At 47.0% G+C, this 22,289-nt stretch overlaps 1 protein-coding gene across 2 annotated transcripts in view; it reads left to right on the top strand.

Moving 5' to 3' along the window:
- Positions 1-16,003, top strand: part of LOC137535365 (oocyte zinc finger protein XlCOF6-like) — a 31,127-nt gene extending 15,124 nt beyond the window's left edge. For both annotated transcript variants that reach the window (XM_068257197.1, XM_068257198.1), the window contains exons 2-3: positions 2,857-3,792; positions 14,242-16,003. In XM_068257197.1, coding sequence (XP_068113298.1) covers positions 2,913-3,792; positions 14,242-15,713 — 2,352 coding nt within the window. In that variant the 5' untranslated portion in view covers positions 2,857-2,912 and the 3' untranslated portion in view covers positions 15,714-16,003. The remainder of the gene's footprint in view (positions 1-2,856; positions 3,793-14,241) is intronic.
- Positions 16,004-22,289: the final 6,286 nt, after the last annotated feature.

Below are 22,289 nucleotides of genomic sequence, written 5' to 3' on the forward strand. Positions count from 1 at the left end.
TGGAAGATGTCACAAGGAAATTTCTTGGGGTTGGGTGTTGACCGAGGAATATTTTCAGATGTGAGCTGAAGTAAAACACTGATGTAGGTAAATGGTAAACACATAGATGGCAGTTGTGCTGGTTGCTGTTTAGCAGTTAGATGTCAGGTGATCAGCAGGCTGGAGCCAGTGAGCTCATGCAAGTATATATAAAATCCAGCACGTTTCTGAAGATCATGAAGACAATTCAATCATGTTAAATAAGTTTTTACGAATCCCATTCCACAATTTAATCCCTCTGTTAATGTCTTAAAGGGGTTCTGTGGAGGGGGTTAAAAAGACAAAATCTGACACTTACCTGGAGCTTCTATCGGCCTCCTGCAGCTGTCATGTCCTGCGCTATCCTCCATTCCCCACCACCGGCCCCACCCTAATCTAGCTTGGCCGCACACGTCATCGGGAGCATACTGCGCAGACGCAGTGCAAGAAAACATTGTACTGCGCCTGCACAGTAAGCTCCTGGTGACGCGTGCGGGAGTGAGCACTTGTGGTAATCACTGATGGACTGCCGCTGTGCATGTGCTGCAGTTGTGGCTTGTGGTAATCACTGATGGGCTGCCGCTGTGCATGTGCTGCAGTTGTGGCCTTTGGTAATCACTGATGGACTGCCGCTGTGCATGTGCTGCAGCTGTAGCTTGTGGTAATCACTGATGGACTGCCGCTGTGCATGTGCTGCAGCTGTGGCTTGTGGTAATCACTGATGGACTGCCGCTGTGCATGTGCTGCAGTTGTGGCTTGTGGTAATCGCTGATGGACTGCCGCTGTGCATGTGCTGCAGTTGTGGCTTGTGGTAATTGCTGATGGACTGCCGCTGTGCATGTGCTGCAGTTGTGGCTTGTGGTAATCGCTGATGGACTGCCGCTGTGCATGTGCTGCAGCTGTGGCTTGTGGTAATCACTGATGGGCTGCCGCTGTGCATGTGCTAGAGTTGTGGCTTGTGGTAATCACTGATGGACTGCCGCTGTGCATGTGCTGCAGCTGTGGCTTGTGGTAATCACTGATGGGCTGCCGTTGTGCATGTGCTGCAGTTGTGGCTTGTGGTAATCACTGATGGACTGCCGCTGTGCATGTGCTGCAGTTGTGGCTTGTGGTAATCACTGATGGACTGCCGTTGTGCATGTGCTGCAGTTGTGGCTTGTGGTAATCACTGATGGACTGCCGCTGTGCATGTGCTGCAGTTGTGGCTTGTGGTAATCACTGATGGACTGTCACTGTGCATGTGCTGCAGTTGTGGCTTGTGGTAATCACTGATGGACTGCCGCTGTGCATGTGCTGCAGTTGTGGCTTGTGGTAATCACTGATGGACTGTCACTGTGCATTAGCTGCAGTTGTGGCTTGTGGTATTCACTGATGGACTACCACTGTGCATGCGCTGCAGTTGTGGCTTGTGATAATCGCTGATGGACTGCCGCTGTGCATGTGCTGCAGTTGTGGCTTGTGGTAATCGCTGATGGACTGCCGCTGTGCATGTGCTGCAGTTGTGGCTTGTGGTAATCGCTGATGGGCTGCCGCTGTGCATGTGCTGCAGTTGTGGCTTGTGGTAATCACTGATGGACTGTCGCTGTGCATGTGCTGCAGTTGTGGCTTGTGGCAATTACTGATGAGCTGCCACTGTGCATATGCTGCAGTTGTGGCTTGTGGTAATCACTGATGGACTGCTGCTGTGCATGTGCTGCAGTTGTGGCTTGTGGTAATCACTGATGGACTGCCGCTGTGCATGTGCTGCAGTTGTGGCTTGTGGTAATCACTGATGGACTGCCGCTGTGCATGTGCTGCAGTTGTGGCTTGTGGTAATCGCTGATGGACTGCCGCTGTGCATGTACTGCAGTTGTGGCTTGTAGTAATCACTGATGGACTGTCGCTGTGCATGTGCTGCAGTTGTGGCTTGTAGTAATCACTGATGGACTGTCGCTGTGCATGTGCTGCAGTTGTGGCTTGTAGTAATCACTGATGGACTGTCGCTGTGCATGTGCTGCAGTTGTGGCTTCTGAAAATCACTGATGGACTGCTGCTGTGCATGTGCTGCAGCTGTGGCTTGTGGTAATCGCTGATGGGCTGCCGCTGTGCATGTACTGCAGTTGTGGCATGTGGTAATCACTGATGGGCTGCCGCTGTGCATGTGCTGCAGTTGTGGCCTTTGGTAATCACTGATGGACTGCCACTGTGCATATGCTGCAGCTGTGGCTTGTGGTAATCACTGATGGACTGCCGCTGTGCATGTGCTGCAGCTGTGGCTTGTGGTAATCACTGATGGACTGCCGCTGTGCATGTGCTGCAGTTGTGGCTTGTGGTAATCGCTGATGGACTGCCGCTGTGCATGTGCTGCAGCTGTGGCTTGTGGTAATCACTGATGGGCTGCTGCTGTGCATGTGCTAGAGTTGTGGCTTGTGGCAATCACTGATGGGCTGCCGTTGTGCATGTGCTGCAGTTGTGGCTTGTGGTAATCACTGATGGACTGCCGCTGTGCATGTGCTGCAGTTGTGGCTTGTGGTAATCACTGATGGACTGCCGCTGTGCATGTGCTGCAGTTGTGGCTTCTGGAAATCACTGATGGACTGCTGCTGTGCATGTGCTGCAGCTGTGGCTTGTGGTAATCACTGATGGGCTGCCGCTGTGCATGTGCTGTAGTTGTGGCTTGCATCTGTAGGTAAATTCTGCCTGGTAGATCATTTTCAATTTATTTTTGAAGCAGCTCACAAGCTTAAATTTGGCAGCGCATCTGCCCTGAGAGATCACCAACCCCCAGCAAATTGTTATTTTGTGTTCTCTGTTTATTAATACTTATGTTTTACATATATCATTTCTTATACTTTTTAGAACTCAGATCTGAGCTCAAAGAACAAGAGACATATGTGAGGAGTGGTCAGCAGTCCATGGAGGAGGGTGACATGATGAGGACAGTGAAAGAGGAAGAAGAAGAGACATATGTGAGGAATGATCAGCAGTCTGTTGAGGAGGTTGGCATGATGGGGTCAATTAAAGAGGAAGAAGAAGAGATGTATGTGAGGAGTGATCAGCAGTCTATGGATGAGAGTGACATGATGAGGACAATTAAAGAGGAAGACGAAGAGACATATGTGAGGAGTGATCAGCAGTCTATGGAGGAGGGTGCCATGATGGGGACAATTAAAGAGGAAGAAGAGGAGACGTATGTGAGGAGTGATCAGCAGTCTATGGAGGAGGGTGACATGATGAGGACAATTAAGGAGGAAGAAGAAGAGACATATGTGAGGAGTGAGCAGCAGTCTATGAAGGAGGGTGGCATGATGGGGACAATTAAAGAGGAAGAAGAGGAGACGTATGTGAGGAGTGATCAGCAGTCTGTTGAGGAGGGTGCCATGATGGGGACAATTAAGGAGGAAGAAGAGGAGACGTATGTGAGGAATGATAAGCAGTCTATGGAGGAGGGTGCCATGATGGGGACAATTAAGGAGGAAGAAGAGGAGACGTATGTGAGGAGTGATCAGCAGTCTGCAGAGGAGGGTGACATGATGGGGACAATGAAAGAGGAAGAAGAGGAGACGTATGTGAGGAGTGATCAGCAGTCTGCAGAGGAGGGTGACATGATGGGGACAATGAAAGAGGAAGAAGAGGAGACGTATGTGAGGCGTGATCAGCAGTCTGTGGAAGATTTAATAAGAGTGATTACTGAAAAAGAAGAAACATATGTGAGGAGTGATCAACAGTCTGCAGAGGAGGGTGACATGATGGGGACAACTATATATGAGGACCCTCTTCCAGAAAGCAGAACAGGTGAGTTATCAACATTAAATATTGAATATCTTTAGTTGATATGGCTGTGTCACTGATCACAGACTGGCCAGATTAGGGGTGTAAACGTTAGATTTTTCTCATCTAAAACTTTCTTTCTTAATTGTGTTTAATGACAGTTTAGTAACACTCACAGTACAGTCACCCTGATGGCTTTGGAGTGCCCTGTTGTGTTTTGTCACACATAGCATTACCGGCCTGTAATAAGCTGATAACGGCCACAATACATAACTGTACACAGTTTGGACACAGTAGGGGTGACTTGGTGTTACTAGCCTGTAATATGCTGATGATGGTCACTGTACATTACCATATACAGATTGGTAACAGTAGGGGTGACTTAGGGTTACTGGCCTGCAATTCTGGCCTTGCAGGCAAATCATGACAAGTGTGCCCCCTGCCTGAGTCTCTAGAAGGGTGTAAGCTGGGGGGTGTTCTGTAAGATGCACGGCCACTTGTGCTGCAGACAAATCAGGACAAGTGTGCTCCCTGCCTGAGTCTCTAGAAGGGTGTAAGCTGGGGGGTGTTCTGTAAGATGCACGGCCACTTGTGCTGCAGACAAGGCAGCCATATACTTAGGCCCTTATCACCGTGTAACAAATGTATAACTTGTGTGTGTCATGTATGACATATTTAGGCAGGGATCACACTTGGGGTAATTGCAGCCATCCTGCTGTGATAAATCACATGAGAAAACTCAAGTAATGCTTTCCTGTGGACATGTATGGCCAGTTGTTAAAATGTAAGATTTTCCGCATGCGGGAGAAGAAAACGTTGTTGCTTTTTTCACACACTGCCTGCAATTCCTATTGCTGTCAGACAACCGCTGCAATGAGAATGGGATTAGGAGAGCAGCAAAGGCTAGACAGATACTGGTGATAAGGGATTTGATTATTAGGCACACAGATAGGGTCATCTGTTGAAGAAACCGTGAATGCCATACAGTGTGTTGTCTCCCAGATGCTCGGGTTCGGCATATAGCGGAACGCATTGGCAGATTATTGGGTGGGGCTGGGGAAGACCCGGCTGTCATGCTACGCATTAGTAACAATGACAAAGTTAATGGGAGATGGAAGGTCCTCAAAAATGACTTTCAGCTACTTGGAGATAAACTTAAAGCAAAGACCTCCAAGGTGGTATTTTCTGAAATACTACCAGTGCCACGCGCTACATCTGAGAGACAGAGGAAGCTTAGGGAGTTAAATAAGTGGCTGAGAAATTGGTGCAGGAAGGGGAAGGGGGGTTGTTCCTGGAGAACTGGGCTGACTTTGCAGTTGGCTACAGGTTCTTCTCCCCAATGCAGCAGGGATGGGCTACACCTAAATGGGGAGGGTGCAGCTGCATTGGGGAGAAGGTCGCTAAATGGTTAGAGGAGAAACATCTCAATGTGTTGACAAGATGACAAGATAAGGTAAAAAAAACCAGTTGTAGCCTAATATTACAGGGAATGGATAGGGGGTGGGGGCAGTGTAAAAAGTAAGGAGGCAGTGCAAAGTTCATGAAGCCCATTAAATGTAACCAAAATTGGAAAATGTGGTGGTAAAAATATAAAGTGCATGGTAACCAATGCTAGGAGAATTGCTAATAAAATGGATGAAGCAAAGTTCGTTCTGATCGACAAAGGCTATGATATTGTGGGAATAACAGAGACATGGATGGATGAAAGCCATGACTGGATAGCAAATTTAGAGGGATACAATGTGTTTAGGAAGGACAGAGCAGGGAGAAAAGGTGGAGGGGTTTGTCTCTTTGTTAAAAACTCTTTTACAGCTGCCATGAAGGATGAACTGGATGAAGATTGTGAAGATGTGGATTCTGTTTGGGTAAATATTCATGGTGGAAATAATGGTTGTTAATTGCTTATTGGGGTGTGCTTCATGTCGCAATATATTCATGATACTGCCAAATGGCAAATACTACAGCAGTCTGAAAAAGCTGCAAGTAAAAGTGAGGTCATAGTTATGGGTGATTTCAACTATTCAGACATTGATTGGGATATTGAAACTACTCATTCCAGTAAAAGTGGCAGATTTCTGTCATCCCTACAGAACAATTGACCAGATAAAAGACAAGATAATGTATCAAATGTGCAGGTTCAAGAACATTTGGGGAATAGTGATCACAACATAACGTTTGATCTGGTGATTGATAGGTCACAGAACAGCGGAGCATCTAAAACTATAAAGTGTAGAGAAGCAAAGTTAAGTCAACCCAGGCAGGCACTAAGTTCGGTGGACTGGGATAAAATAATTCAGGGGAAGAACACTGAAGGAAATATTCCATATGGAAACAAAATGTCTAGGAATAACAAAGAATGCCTCTTTGGATGAATGGAAAGGTTAGAGATAAAATGAAGTGGAAAAATAATGCTTATAAGGCCTTAAAACAGGAGGGGACCGAGGCTGCATAAAGCAATTATAAGGAATGCAATAAAAGTTGTAAAAAAGACATTAGGGTGGCAAAGATTGAAACTGAAAATCAAATCGCTAGGGATATCAAATCTAACCCAAAGAAGTTTTAATATTAATTTTAATATTAAATATTTAATGCAGGAAGGAGTAAAAGCAAGACTAAATAAAATAAAAATGGATAAGGCACCTGGCCCGGATGGCATGCATCCTCGGGTCCTAAGGGAATTAAGTTCAGTTACTGATAAACTCCTTTATCTTATCTATTTGTGACTCCTTTTCAACTGGCAGAGTTCCAATAGACTGGTGTACAGCCCACGTTTTCCCATTATTTAAAGTGACACTGAAGCGGGAAAAAAAAAATGATGATATAATGAATTGGTTGTATAGTACGGATAATTAACCATTTATGCCGCCTGGACATGATCCTCACGTCCAGGCGGCTGTTGCAATGCTGATGCGCGCTCCCGCGGGCACGCCCGTGCGCCCCGTGGTGTCCCCTGGTAGCCCAGGGATCAATCAATAGGAACATGGTTCCTGTTCATTGATCCGAGTCCCCAGCAGAAAAACCGACGGCCTCTCATAAGAGGCCTCGGTCTTCCTGAAAAAAAAAAAAAAAGTTTCTGTTTCCGAGAAGCTAGGAGGACTGGAAAAATAAACAAACTCATTGTGGCCATCTTGTGGCCAAATAGTAAACTACATCTACATACTTTTTTTAGTACAAGAAACACATATTACATTAAAATTAACTGTTTATTTCCCACACCAAAAATTACCCAAATAAAATTTTTAATGAAGAAAAAAATTACAATAAAACAAAGAACATAAATAGTTACCTAAGGGTCTGAACTTTTTAAAAATGCATATGAAGAGGGTATATTACGACCATTTTTTAAATTATAAGCTTGTAAATAGTGATGGACGCAAAACTGAAAAAAATGCACCTTTATTTCCAAATAAAATATTGGCACCATAAATTGTGATGGGGACAAAATTTAAATGGTGTAATAACCAAGAGAAATGGGCAAATAAAATACGTAGGTTTTAATTATGGTAGCATGTATTATTTTAAAGCTATAATGGCCGAAAACTAAGAAATAATGACTATTTTTTCTTACTTTTCGTGTTGCATTTAAAAAACAATAATTCTTAGCAAAATGTACCACCTAAAGAAAGCCTAATTAGTGGCGGAAAAAACAAGATATAGATCAATTCATTGTGATAATTATTGATAGTTATTAGCAAATAAATGGGAGGTGAAACTTGCTCTGTTGCATAAGGTGAAAAATCCCCGCGGGCTGAAACAGAACATTAGTAGCAAAAAAAATAAATAGTCTGTTTATTTTCAGTTACATAGTTTTTTGTTTTTTTTTATAACATTGCATCATTCTCTAATATTTGCAGTTTGCACAGTATGCTCAGCACTGTAAATGATTAAGATGTGGAATGTATTGCCACAGGAAGCAGTTATGGCAAATTCTATATCTGCATTTAAAGGGGGCTTAGAAGCAGTGCAGTTTCTAGGCTAAAATACACCCAGGGCGAGGGTGTAAAAATTGCGCCCCCTCCACCGGAGCAAGGTATGGGTGCCCGCAGTATAGGTTAGCCAGGTCTAGTTGCACTTAGTATAGGTCCCCCCAGTATAGGTAGCCAAGAATAGGTACCCCAGTATAGGTAGCCAGCTATAGGTCCCCCCAGTATAGGTAGCCAGGCATAGGTGAGCCAATATAGTTGCCCCCAGTATAGGTTAGCCAGGTAGGTGCCTCTAGTATAGGTAGCTAGTATAGTTGCCCCAGTATAGGTTAGATAGGCATGCGCCCCAGGTATAAATTAGATAGGTAGGTGCCCCAGTAAAGGTTAGCTAGGTGGGTGCCTCTAATATAGGTAGCCAGAATAGTTGCCCCCAGCATAGGTTAGATAGGTAGGTGCCCCCAGTATATGTTAGTTAGGTAGGTGCCTCCAATATAGGTAGCCAGTATAATTGCCACCTGTATAGGCTAGCTAGGTAGGTAGGTGCCCCCAATACAGGTTACATATGTAAGTGCCCCCAGTATAGGTTAGATAGGTAGCTGCCACCAGTATAGGTTAGATGGGTAGGTGCCCCTCAGTATAGGTTAGATTAGGTAGCTGCCCCCCAGTATAGGTTAGGTTAGATAGCTGCCCCCCAGTATAGGTTAGATAGGTAGCTGCCCCCCCAGTATAGGTTAATTAGATAGGTAGCTGCCCCCAGTATAGGTTAGATTAGGTAGCTGCCCCCCATAATGGAGCGTGGAGCCGGAGCCACGGGGAGGGCAGCCCAACTTCTCCCTCCCTTCCTCTCCTCTCTCGGGACACCCTCCGTGCTCCCCCCTCAGATGCAGAGTGAGCAGGAAGCGCTGTATTCAACTCACCTCCCTGCATTCCAATCACCACTCTCTCGCTGTCAGTCTCCTCTCTGCATACACGCTGATACACACGCTGCTTCCGGCTAAACAGGAAGCAGCGTGTGTATCAGCGTGTATGCAGAGAGGAGACTGGCGGCGAGAGAGCAGCAATTGGAACGCAGAGAGGTGAGTTGTATACAGCGCTTCCTGCTCACTCAGCATCTGAGGGGGGAGCACGGAGGGCGGCCCGGGATAGTAGAGGAAGGGAGGGAGAGGTCGGGCAGCCCTCCCAGTGGCTCCGGCTCCCCCCTCCATTACAGCGCCCCCTCCCAACAGCGCTGAGGGTGGCAGCACGGCCCTAGAAACGGGCATGCTTAGATGCTTTCCTTGCATTGAAAGACATCCATGGCTATAATTACTAGGTAATGCCCAGTGGTGTTGATCCAGGGATTTTATCTGATTGTCATCTGGAGTTGGGAAGGAATTTTTTCCCTTTTAGGGCTAATTGGACCATGCCTTGTAAGGGTTTTTCGCCTTCTTCTGGATCAACAGGGTTATGTGAGGGAGTAGACTGGTGTTGTACTTTATTTTCTGGTTGAACTCGATGGACGTATGTCTTGTTTCAACCCAAATAACTATGTAACTGCTGCCAGCTGGCCGTCATGTGCGGAAAACGCAAAGAATTATCCGCCAAAAACCAGCAGCCATTTTCAGCGAACTCAGGTGTCATCCCTGCCTCACTGTAACAATGTGTGTGAAGCATGTTCTGATGTCTCTGCATGTGTGTTAGTGTCTGTTGTAAATAAAGTTGGTTTAAATGAAAAAATAAAGTGTATTTGTTTGATTGGTATGAACTGAGCATGTGCAGATATGACATCATATGCACACCTCCCAACTTTTGTAGCCAGAAAAAATGGACACTAAGACCCGCCCCTTTCACACCATTAGCTATGACCATTTTGCAGCCATGTGCCCCTTAAACAGCTCCTTTCTTTCTACTGGTCCCCCTCCCACACCTAAACTATTCCTTGCTGCCTAGTAACCTCCTCTTCCCCAGTACAGTTTCCCTGCTGGTGGGTTTCCCCTTCGCTCCCAAACAGCTTCCCTCCTCCCGATCCCACAGCTTCCCTGGTGGTGGTGGGCTTCTCCCTCCACAGCTTCCCTGGTGGTGGCTGGCTTCTCCCTCCACAGCTTCCCTGGTGGTGGTGGTGGTGGGCTTCCCCCTCCTCTACAGCTTTCCTGTTGGTGGTGGCTCCCACCTTCCACCTGCACAGTTTCCCTGGTGGTGGTGTGCTCCCCCTTCTTGTCTGCACAGCTTCCCTGGTGGTGGTGTTAGTGCCCCCCTCCTGTGCTCCCCCCACTTGTCAGTATAAGTGCAGAGTATGGTGATGTAGTAGCCTTGCATCTCTTACCTCTCTAGCACTGTGAATTCTCCAGCCACTGACCCCCTTAGTGTCCGGCATCTCCATTTCCTCATATCATTATGCGACACACGAGAAGATGCCGGGCACTAGAGGCAGCAGTGACAGGGAGGTTCAAAGCGATGTAGAGGTGAGATATGTGCGGCTTTCATTGCACAATACTCTGCATTTATACTGCACACATAGATCACCTAGAACACACAGTACGGTCACACAGGTGTTAATGTGACATGGTAACAGTACACTGCTGATCACACAGCAGGCAGTCACCAGCCTGGGGGTATTAGAACAAATCCAATTTCTTAGGGGGCACACGGACATCACCTACAACACGCAGTACGGTCACACAGATGTTGAAGTGACACGGTAACAGTCAGTACACTTTGAACACACAGCAGGCCAGACAGTGACCAGCCAAGGGGTGTTGTCACAAAACGTATTTATATATTTTTTTGGCCCACAAAGATCACCTAGAATTCACAGTACGGTTACACAGGTGTAAACATGACATGGTAACAGTACACGCTGATCACACAGCAGGCAGTGACCAGCAAAGGGGTATTGCCACAAATGTCTGCCACACTGTTCTTTTTGGGAAACTGATATCACTGATAAGTCAGTATGGTCGGTGACACGGGTCCTGCTGTAATGCTGTATGAGGGAAACACAGCATGCGTCTTGTCACAACTGTCAGACACAAAATTACTTTTGCACAGGGCGGCGGGCTGTAACCGTGACACAGCCACACTATACTGTATATGGTGGTGTTGTGTTGCTACAAGACATCACAAGAAAGCAACTACCAATAATAACTAGAGCAGGGTTAATGTCTCTGGATTTTTGTGGTTAGGAAGAGTCCTCAAATGGACTATTGGGGGGTCCGCTAGTTGGTGAACTGCAAGTAGCAGAGCAGCTAGGAAGCAGATATACAGCACAATATTACAATACAGCCTCTCTAACACTGTCCCTGTATCAGCAGCAGCAGCTCCTCTCCCTACACTGACTGCTACACAGCACTATATCACACTACAGCCTCTCTAACACTGTCCCTGTATCAGCAGCAGCTCCTCTCCCTACACTGACTGCTACACAGCACTATATCACACTGCAGCCTCTCTAACACTGTCCCCGTACCAGCAGCAGCTCCTCCCCCTACACTGACTGCTACACAGCACTATATCACACTACAGCCTCTCTAACACTGTCCCTGTATCAGCAGCAGTTCCTCTCTCTACACTGACTGCTACACAGCACTATATCACACTACAGCCTCTCTAACACTGTCCCTGTGTCAGCAGTAGCTCCTCTCCCGACACTGACTGCTACACAGCACTATTACACACTACAGCCTCTCTAACACTGTCCCTGTATCAGCAGCAGCAGCTCCTCTCCCGACACTGACTGCTACACAGCACTATATCACACTACAGCCTCTCTAACACTGTCCCTGTATCAGCAGCAGCTTCTCTCCCTACAGTGACTGCTACACAGCAATATATAACACTACAGCCTCTCTAACACTGTCCCTGTATCAGCAGCAGCAGCTCCTCCCCTTACACTGACTGCTACACAGCACTATATCACACTACAGCCTCTCTAACACTGTCCCTGTATCAGCAGCAGCTCCTCCCCTTACACTGACTGCTACACAGCACTATATCACACTACAGCCTCTCTAACACTGTCCCTGTGTCAGCAGCAGCTCCTCACCCTACACTGACTGCTACACAGCACTATATCACACTACAGCCTCTCTAATACTGTCCCTGTATCAGCAGCAGCAGCTCCTCTCCCTACACTGACTGCTACACAGCACTATATCACACTGCAGCCTCTCTAACACTGTCCCTGTATCAGCAGCAGCTCCTCCCCCTACACTGACTGCTACACAGCACTATATCACACTACAGCATCTCTAACACTGTCCCTGTATCAGCAGCAGCTCCTCCCCCTACACTGACTGCTACACAGCACTATATCACACTACAGCCTCTCTAACACTGTCCCTGTATCAGCAGCAGCAGCTTCTCTCCCTACACTGACTGCTACACAGCACTATATCACACTACAGCCTCTCTAACACTGTCCCTGTATCTGGAGCAGCAGCTCCTCTCCCTACACTGACTGCTACACAGCACTATATCACACTGCAGCCTCTCTAACACTGTCCCTGTATCAGCAGCAGCTCCTCCCCCTACACTGACTGCTACACAGCACTATATCACACTACAGCCTCTCTAACACTGTCCCTGTATCAGCAGCAGCAGCTCCTCTCCCGACACTGACTGCTACACAGCACTATATCACACTACAGCCTCTCTAACACTGTCCCTGTATCAGCAGCAGCAGCAGCTCCACTCCCTACACTGACTGCTACACAGCACTATATAACACTGCAGCCTCTCTAACACTGTCCCTGTATCAGCAGCAGCTCCTCGCCCTACACTGACTGCTACACAGCACTATATCACACTACAGCCTCTCTAACTCTGTCCCTGTATCAGCAGCAGCAGCTCCTCCCCCTACACTGACTGCTACACAGCACTATATCACACTACAGCCTCTCTAACACTGTCCCTGTATCAGCAGCAGCAGCTTCTCTCCCTACACTGACTGCTACACAGCAATATATAACACTACAGCCTCTCTATCACTGTCCCTGTATCAGCAGCAGCTCCTCGCCCTACACTGACTGCTACACAGTACTATATCACACTACAGCCTCTCTAACACTGTCCCTGTATCAGCAGCAGCAGCTCCTCCCCCTACACTGACTGCTACACTGCACTATATCACACTACAGCCTCTCTAACACTGTCCCTGTATCAGCAGCAGCAGCTTCTCTCCCTACAGTGACTGCTACACAGCAATATATAACACTACAGCCTCTCTAACACTGTCCCTGTATCAGCAGCAGCAGCTCCTCCCCCTACAGTGACTGCTACACAGCACTATATCACACTACAGCCTCTCTATCACTGTCCCTGTATCAGCAGCAGCTCCTCTCCCTACACTGACTGCTTCACAGCACTATATCACACTACAGCCTCTCTAACACTGTCCCTGTATCAGCAGCAGCAGCTCCTCTCCCTACACTGACTGCTACACAGCACTATATCACACTGCAGCCTCTCTAACACTGTCCCTGTATCAGCAGCAGCTCCTCCCCCTACACTGACTGCTACACAGCACTATATCACACTACAGCCTCTCTAACACTGTCCCTGTATCAGCAGCAGTTCCTCTCTCTACACTGACTGCTACACAGCACTATATCACACTACAGCCTCTCTAACACTGTCCCTGTATCAGCAGCAGCAGCTCCTCTCCCTACACTGACTGCTACACAGCACTATATCACAATACAGTCTCTCTAACACTGTCCCTGTATCAGCAGCAGCAGCTCCTCTCCCTACACTGACTGCTACACAGCACTATATCACACTACAGTCTCTCTAACACTGTCCCTGTATCAGCAGCAGCAGCTCCTTCCCCTACACTGACTGCTACACAGCACTATATCACACTACAGCCTCTCTAACACTTCCCCGGTATCAGCAGCAGCAGCTCCTCTCCCTACACTGACTGCTACACAGCACTATATCACACTACAGCCTCTCTAACACTTCCCCGGTATCAGCAGCAGCAGCTCCTCCCCCTACACTGCTACACAACACTTTATCACACTACAGCCTCTCTAACACTGTCCCTGTATCAGCAGCAGCAGCTCCTCCCCCTACACTGACTGCATGCCAATTTAATGCAAATGTGCAATGAAGATAAGGGAATTGGTCAGCACCTGATGCTACTTTGCAGCCTATAGGGGGTGAGGGGGGGGGGGGGGGGGTCAGGTGACTTACTGTGCCTCCAGACAACCAGACACCATTCGTAGAACCAATCGGAAGGAAAAGTCCGGGCACCAGATAAGCTGCAGATCACCACTTTATTTCTTCCCCCATCCAAACGTACCGATAAACAAAAACACAGCGTTTCACGAGACGAGCTCACTTCCTCAGAGACCAGGTGATCTGCAGCTTATCTGGTGTCCAGACTTTTCCTTATGATTGGTTCTACAATTGCTATATGCAAATGTGCAGCTGCTGCACTTGGTTCATTTCTAATCTGCATAAACTTTGCATCAACTTGGAATTCTGAGCAGCTCACTGAACATCCCTAATGATAATTCTTCCTCCCCTCAGAATTCTCTAACAGGAAGTGATGATGTTTCTCTATTTGCAGCGCGGAGTCCCAGCATCAGGAACCTCTCAGAGACTCGTCTCTCTGTATCCATAGACTGTACAACGGATGATGATGTCACTGGACAAGGGTCTCCTGCAGAGATCCTGGTTGCCGATCAAGAGAGATCACACACTAGAGAGAAGCCCTTTTTATGTGCTGAGTGTGGGAAATGTTTTGGACATAAAGGAGACCTTGTCAAACATGAGAGATCCCACACAGGTGAGAAGCCCTTTTCATGTGCTGAGTGTGGGAAATGTTTTGGGCAGAAAGGAAACCTTTTAAGACATGAGAGATCCCACACAGGTGAGAAGCCCTTTTCATGTGCTGAGTGCGGGAAATATTTTCAGCGGAAAGGACACCTTTTAAGCCATGAAAGATCCCACATAGCTGAGAAGCCGTTTTCATGTGCTGAGTGTGGGAAATGTTTTGGATTGAAAGGAAGCCTTGTCAAACATGAGAGATCTCACACAGGTGAGCAGCCCTATTCATGTGCTGAGTGTGGGAAATGTTTTGGATGGAAAGGAAACCTTGTCAAACATGAGAGATTGCACACAGTTGAGAAGCCATTTTCGTGTGCCGAGTGTGGGAAATGTTTTGGGGATAAAGGACACCTTTTAAAACATGAGAGATCGCACACAGGTGAGAAGCCATTTTCGTGTGCTGAGTGTGGGAAATGTTTTCGAGAGAAAGGAAATCTTGTCAGCCATGAGAGATCTCACACTGGTGAGAAGCCCTATTCATGTGCTGAGTGTGGGAAATGTTTTCAGCGGAAAGGAAACCTTTTAAGCCATGAGAGATGCCATACAGGTGAGAAACCATTTTCATGTGCTGAGTGTGGGAAATGTTTTGCTGAGAAAGGAAACCTCGTCAAACATAAGAGATCCCACACAGGTGAGAAGCCCTTTTCATGTGCTGAGTGTGGTAAATTTTTTGGACATAAAGGAAACCTCGTCAAACATGAGAGATACCACACAGTTGAGAAGCTCTTTTCATGTCCTGAGTGTGGGAAATGTTTTGGAGAGAAAGGAGACCTCAAAAAACATGAGCGATCCCACACAGGTGAGAAGCCCTATTCATGTGCTGAGTGTGGGAAATGTTTTGTAGAGAAAGGAGATCTCAAAAAACATGAGAGATCCCACACAGGTGAGAAGCCCTTTTCGTGTGCTGAGTGTGGGAAATGTTTTGGGCGTAAAGGACACCTTTTAACCCATGAGAGATCGCACACAGGTGAGAAGCCATTTTCGTGTGCTGAGTGTGGGAAATGTTTTGGAGAGAAAGGAAACCTCTTAAAACATGAGAGATCCCACACAGGTGAGAAGCCCTTTTCATGTGCTGAGTGTGGGAAATGTTTTGGGCGTAAAGGACACCTTTTAACCCATGAGAGATCCCACACAGGTGAGAAGCCCTATTCGTGTGCTGAATGTGGGAAATGTTTTGAACGTAAATCACTGCTTGTGCGACACGTGTGTTGAATGTGGGAAATGGTTTGACCATAAGTTTTCTTTTCCAGTGTTTCTTTTACTTCTTGCAAAGCGCACATGGCAGCATTTGTACACTGAATCCCGAGGACTCTTTCATGCGGTGAATTGGATTGTTGCTGCTCTTTGACTGTCTATAGTACAGACCAAAAGTTTGGACACACCTTCTCATCCAAAGAGTTTTCTTTATTTTCATGACTATGAACATTGTAGATTCTCACTGAAGGCATCCAAACTATGAATTAACACATGTGGAAGTATAGTACATAACCAAAAAGTGTGAAACAACTGAAAATATGTCATATTCTAGGTTCTTCAAAGTAGCCACCTTTTGCTTTGATTACTGCTTTGCACACTCTTGGCATTCTCTTGATGAGCTTCAAGAGGTAGTCACCTGAAATGGTCGTCCAACAGTCTTGAAGGAGTTCCCAGAGATGCTTCGCACTTGTTGGCCCTTTTGCCTTCACTCTGCGGTCCAGCTCACCCCAAACCGTCTCGATTGGGTTCAGGTCTGGTGACTGTGTAGGCCAGGTCATCTGGCGCAGCACCCCATCACTCTCCTTCCTGGTCAAATAGCCCTTACACAGCCTGGAGGTGTGTTTGGGGTCACTGTCCTGTTGAAAAATAAATGATGGCCCAACTAAACGCAAACCGGATGGAATAGCATGCCGCTGCAAGATGCTGTGGTAGCCATGCTGGTTCAGTATTCCTTCAATTTTGAATAAATCCCCAACAGTGTCCCCAGCAAAGCACCCCCACACCATCACACCTCCTCCTCCATGCTTCACGGTGGGAACCAGGCATGTACAGACCATCCATTCACCTTTTCTGCATCGCACAAAGACACGGTGGTTGGAACCAAAAATCTCAAATTTTGAGTCATCAGACCAAAGCACAGATTTCCACTGGTCTAATGTCCATTCCTTGTGTTCTTTAGCTCAAACAAGTCTCTTCTGCTTGTTGCCTGTCCTTAGCAGTGGTTTCCTAGCAGATATTCTACCATGAAGGCCTGATTCACACAGTCTCCTCTTAACAGTTGTTCTAGAGATGTGTCTGCTGCTAGAACTCTGTGTGGCATTGCTCTGGTCTCTAATCTGAGCTGCTGTTAACCTGTGATTTCTGAGGCTGGTGACTCGGATAAATTTATCCTCCGCAGCAGAGGTGACTCTTGGTCTTCCTTTCCTGGGGCGGTCCGCATGTGAGCCAGTTTCTTTGTAGCTAAGACAAAGGGACACCGAGAGCCCAAAATAGTGTAGTATGCACTGGACAATGTGGAATGTTAGTAAAGTGATGTAAATATACTCACAAACATGGGTTACCACTAAGGCTACCACTGTGTAGACAGGTGAGGAGATTAGTCCTGTCCTCACTCAGGATGAAAAAGTAGCTCTCTGTAGTACAGGAAAAGTAGGGCTTAGCACCCCTCCACCAGGGGTGGACTTGATATGTAGATAACGGAACTGAGGCGCCAGCAGGATAAAAACATATATTAAAAGTTCTAAAAATGCTTTGGAGGTTAGGTAGCGGTGGACTCACCTCCTGAAAGCAGACACGTAACAACTGTCTGACAAGCATCAAAACATTTATTTATAAATACCCCAAAGGTGCGACGCGTTTCGCAAGCAAAGCCCACTTCCTCAGGCAATAGAAGGGGATCACAAATAGAGGCGCTAAACCCGTCCTACACGAGCTACTGTTTGTGCTGTAAAAATGTCCTGGTGGGACGCAGCGGTGGTTGCCATGGCAGCAGAAATGGGACTGGCCAAAATAGCCGGCAAATATGCATAAATATGGCATCTCCGCCTCCCCCTTACATCAAACACTCTGATGAAGTCCGCGGTGGGCGGGCGCATAGCATCAGTGGGCGGGGCCAATACCTGCAATGTGATCTGAGCCTCTCCGTGTTTCTTGAACTCTCAGCCGGAAGGGTTTGCCTATTGGGATTAGCACACCGCTACTCCTTGCTGCGGACGCACAGCTGGGTTGAGAGGCTGGTGAGCGAAGAAAACTATTACATGGATACCCGGGAATCCTGACCGGAGCAGCGCGGTGGGACTGGTGAGATACCGACCGCTGTGTATTCAGTGAAGCGAAGTTTCTAAACAAACATAGGAATCCCTAGTGAGCTGAGGAGGAAATCTATGCAGCAAACCTGGCTACCCTTGTCTCCCCACTCTGAGATTATCGTATTTGGTAGCGGTACCAGTGTGGTTGAGGGGTGTTTGTGGTATGCTGGGTTGTGCATGAACGGAGCGCTCCACATGTTATTTTAATTGTTTTTAGGACGGAGATTTCATGTATATGCAATTGTGAGATTAATAAAGCTGTTGATATTTTGTGGTATCCCCAGGGTGGTCACATTCATTAAGTTGTTGCAGTTAGGTTGGTTGCTGTGACCCCCCCCCCCCCCCTTATGTTAATGGTGTGGGACCGTAAAGCAAAAGGGTGAGATAGACAGTGATTGTAATTTGGATATGAGGAAGCGGGCTTTGCCTGCGAAACGCGTTGCACCTTTGGGGTATTTATAAATAAATGTTTTGATGTTTGTCGGACAGTTGTTCAGTGTCGGCTTTCGGGAGGTGAGTCCACCGCTACCTCCATAGGATTTTTAGAACTTTTAATATATGTATTTATCCTGCTGGCGCCTCTGTTCCGTGATCTACAGTTTCTTTGTAGCGTTTGATGGTTTTTGAGACTGCACTTGGGGACACTTTCAAAGTTTTCCTAATTTTTTGGACTGACTAACCTTAATTTCTTAACCTCTTGAGGACTGCAGGGCTAAACCCCCCTAGTGACCAGGCAATTTTTAGTTTAAAAGGCCACTGCAGCTTTAAGGCCAAGCTGCAGGGCCGCACAAAATAGCACACGAGTGATTCCCCCCCCCTTTTCTCCCCACCAACAGAGCTCTCTGTTGGTGGGGTCTGATCGCTCCCCCCATGTTTATTTTTGTTTTAATAAATATTATTGTTGCCTTTTTTTTTTTAAAAAACCCTCTTCCTTTAAACCCCTTCCCTCCCTCGCTCCCTCCCTCCCCACAGCCGGCCAATTACGGCGATCGGCTGTCATAGGCTTCTGCCTATGAGAGCCGATCGCTCTCTTGTCCCCCAGGGGGACAGCCGTGTCACACGGCTGTCCCCAGTGCAGCGCTGCTGCTGATCGCAGCGCTGCACAAAGTAAATAGACGGCGATCACGCCGTCTACCGGTCTCCCGAGCGGCAATAGCCGCTCGGAGACTGAAGGCGGGGCGGAGCTCCGCCCCCCAAGCAGGAGATGCGCGCGCAGCCTGCGCGCGATCTCCTGCAAAACAGAGCCCCAGGACTTTACGCCAATTGGCGTTAGGCGGTCCTGGGGCTGCCGCCGCGGCCACGCCTACTGGCGTGACGCGGTCGGCAAGAGGTTAAAGTAATGATGGCCACTCGTTTTTCTTTACTTAGCTGCTTTTTTCTTGCCATAATACAAATTCTAGCAGTCTATTCAGTAGGACTATCAGCTGTGTATCCACCTGACTTCTCCACAACGCAACTGATGGTCCCAACCCCATTTATAAGGCAAGAAATCCCACTTATTAAACCTGACAGGGCACACCTGTGAAGTGAAAACCATTTCAGGTGACTACCTCTTGAAGCTCATCAAGAGAATGCCAAGAGTGTGCAAAGCAGTGATCAAAGCAAAAGGTGGTTACTTTAAAGAACCTAGAATATGACATATTTTCAGTTGTTTCACACTTTTTGGTTATGTACTATACTTCCACATGTGTTAATTCATAGTTTGGATGCCTTCAGTGAGAATCTACAATGTTCATAGTCATGAGAATAAAGCAAACTCTTTGAATGAGACGCTGTGTCCAAACTTTTGGTCTGTACTGTATATCAAACTCTTTCGACTCCTCGTCAGGCATTTACAGGTTGTGGCATTGGCTGGTTGAACGCTGTGCTACCACATATTGTGCGTTTGTTGAGAGTTTACTTGTTTAATAGGTATCTTGACAGAAAGGAAAAGGAACCTGGAACCTTTCTTCTACTGTGCGGAGAGTATGGAGAGTGCTGGAGTGTGTGCTGCTCCCCCCAGGCCCCTGTAAGCCCCAATGCAAAGCAAATTAACAGACGGCAGTAACTGGGATGGAAGCTGTGGCTTCCCTGGAAAGTACAACATCAGTAAAATACAATGGGTCTGATTCACAAAGCGGTGCAAAGTGTTTACACGCCTGTGAAAAGCCCAAAACTTTGCGCGCGATCAGCAGCACAAATCGGTGATAACTCAGCTAGTGCAGAGGTTATCACGCCTAAAGTCTTTTAGGCGTGATAACTGGGTTATCACCGCTTTGTGAATCAGGCCCAATATGTGCAAAAATATTTTGCAGGAAAACAGGGAACTAAACACTCAGCAGTTTCATATTCCTGTGAGGCGTTATGTGATGTCATCTATAGAAACGGTGCATTTGCCTCTGAAGGCATAGACATGTGAAAATACTCTCTTAAAATGTATCATAAAGTGAGGAAATTAGTTGGAGAGGAGGGTTCTAACTGTTTGCTGAGTTCTCCACTATGTGGTAACAGGAGAAACAAAATAGGAATCCGGGCACCAGCCAACAGGATATACTGCACACAACACCTTTAATACATCCCCAATATGGGGATGTATTAAAGGTGTTGTGTGCAGTATATCCTGCTGGCTGGTGCCTGGATTCCTATTTTGTTTCTCCTGTTACCACATTGTATGCTGTTTGATCCGGAGGCACAGCTTCCAAACTCCTGCTACCCCCTTGGGTCTGCCACCCAGGGCATTTAGTGCCACCCTACGTGTCTACCCTCTACTGAGTTCTCCACTATGGTGCAATCCGAATTTGTCAGCATTTGCTTCCCTTAGTGATGGGGGATTCTGGATCCGGAGGGGGGTAAATATATTCACCACCTGTACCTAAATAATCATTGTAAATCGTGGTCTCAAATGGTAGCGGAATTTCACCTTCCTAGGCATTCCTGATTCAGGTACTGTCACCTCAGGCATGCAGCACAATGTGGGGGTGTGACTGCTGACCTGGTCCCGGCACTGTGGAAAGCTGGCTGCTACATAAGGAAAGCCTTATATCCAGGTTCTGCTCCAGTCTTGCTGACTATGAATATGCTCATAGACTAGCTAAAACTGTGGCATTATGGGAGGGGGAAAGATTTCTGGGGAGGAATGGACTGACTATGAGGACACATATATAAAGATGGTAATTTGCTCTCGAGATAAGTTGGTTCAACTGCACTGGTTTCACCGGATATACTTTACTCCTGTTACAATATCCAAATTCTCAAAGGGGGGTGGGGGTGAGTGATGTTTGTTGGAGGTGTGGTCACAGCTCAGGTTCCTTTAAGCATATGACTTGGGACTGCAGCTCATCCAATCATCTTCCAAGAGTCTTCCTGTTGTGTCCTCTTATAAGTCTTGTCTGTTGGGATTGATAGAGGACTGGTCCTTAACCTCCCTGGCTGTAAGCCCGACCTACGTTCATGCTAGCCGCCGGAGAGGATCGCATGGCCCCCCTGAGTGTTTTTTCAAATAGAATTTGTGTTAAATGGTTCAGCTAGCACTTCGCTAGCTAAATATCCCTCCCAAGTCCCTCCGGTCGCCTCCGATTGCCTCCGATCACCGCCGGTATACGTACCCCACAGGAATCCCGCAATGGCGCAGCCTACCAATCAGCTCCCGGCTTCACTATGGTGAGGATCGGGACTGCGCATGACGTCATGATGTAGATGACATCATGTCCCGATCGTCGCCATAGCGACGAGTGACGCTGATTGCTGAAGTTGCAGCTCTTGCGGGATCGCGGACGGGTAAATATTGCCGTCAGCGACCGGGGGGATCAGAGGGGCGCTGGGGGGCTTGGAGGGGAATATTTAGCTAGCGAACTGCTAGCTGGGGCATTAAAAACAAATTTTATTTTAAAAAATCCTCCCGCGGACGCAGCATTGGACACTGTGTACCGCCAGGGATGTTAGACTGTTGTTCTTTTATGACAAAATTTCCATTGCTCTAGAGTAGAAAAAACTTCTGAACCCCGTCACACTTTATGGATGCACTTAGTTAATACTTTTCTTCCGTTATATAAACTGACCTGGTTGGTGAGAGGGGCGGGCTCCTCATTGGATAAGGTCTGGAAGCCCTGGTTGGAATGTACTGGTTCAGCCATTAATAATCTAGATGCATCTCCCAGCATTGTGGACTCCCTCTGATAGATACTCGGATATGTGCTTGTGGTTCCCCCACACCAAACCTCTGTGATGCTTTGTGCAGCCCTGGTCTGGGATTCCATACTGGTCCATAGATTTTATGTGTGTGACTTGGTCAGCTTATGATGCAATCCTATATGTTCTTCATGCTACTGAATGCCTATATGTCTATTTACTTGCTTTTGTATAATCTTTTATATCTCTGTGATATAGCCTGATATAACCTGAATATGTCTTGTACTGTCAATGGGTTGTTTTGTGTTGCTGTTGTGCGTTTTGATAAACAATAAAAATATATATTTTTTAAATCAACCGTTTTGGTCTATGATGAATCCAAACATTTTGGCAATAA

The sequence above is a fragment of the Hyperolius riggenbachi genome, chromosome 10 (genome assembly GCF_040937935.1).
Source record: "Hyperolius riggenbachi isolate aHypRig1 chromosome 10, aHypRig1.pri, whole genome shotgun sequence".
Lineage (NCBI taxonomy): Eukaryota > Metazoa > Chordata > Amphibia > Anura > Hyperoliidae > Hyperolius > Hyperolius riggenbachi.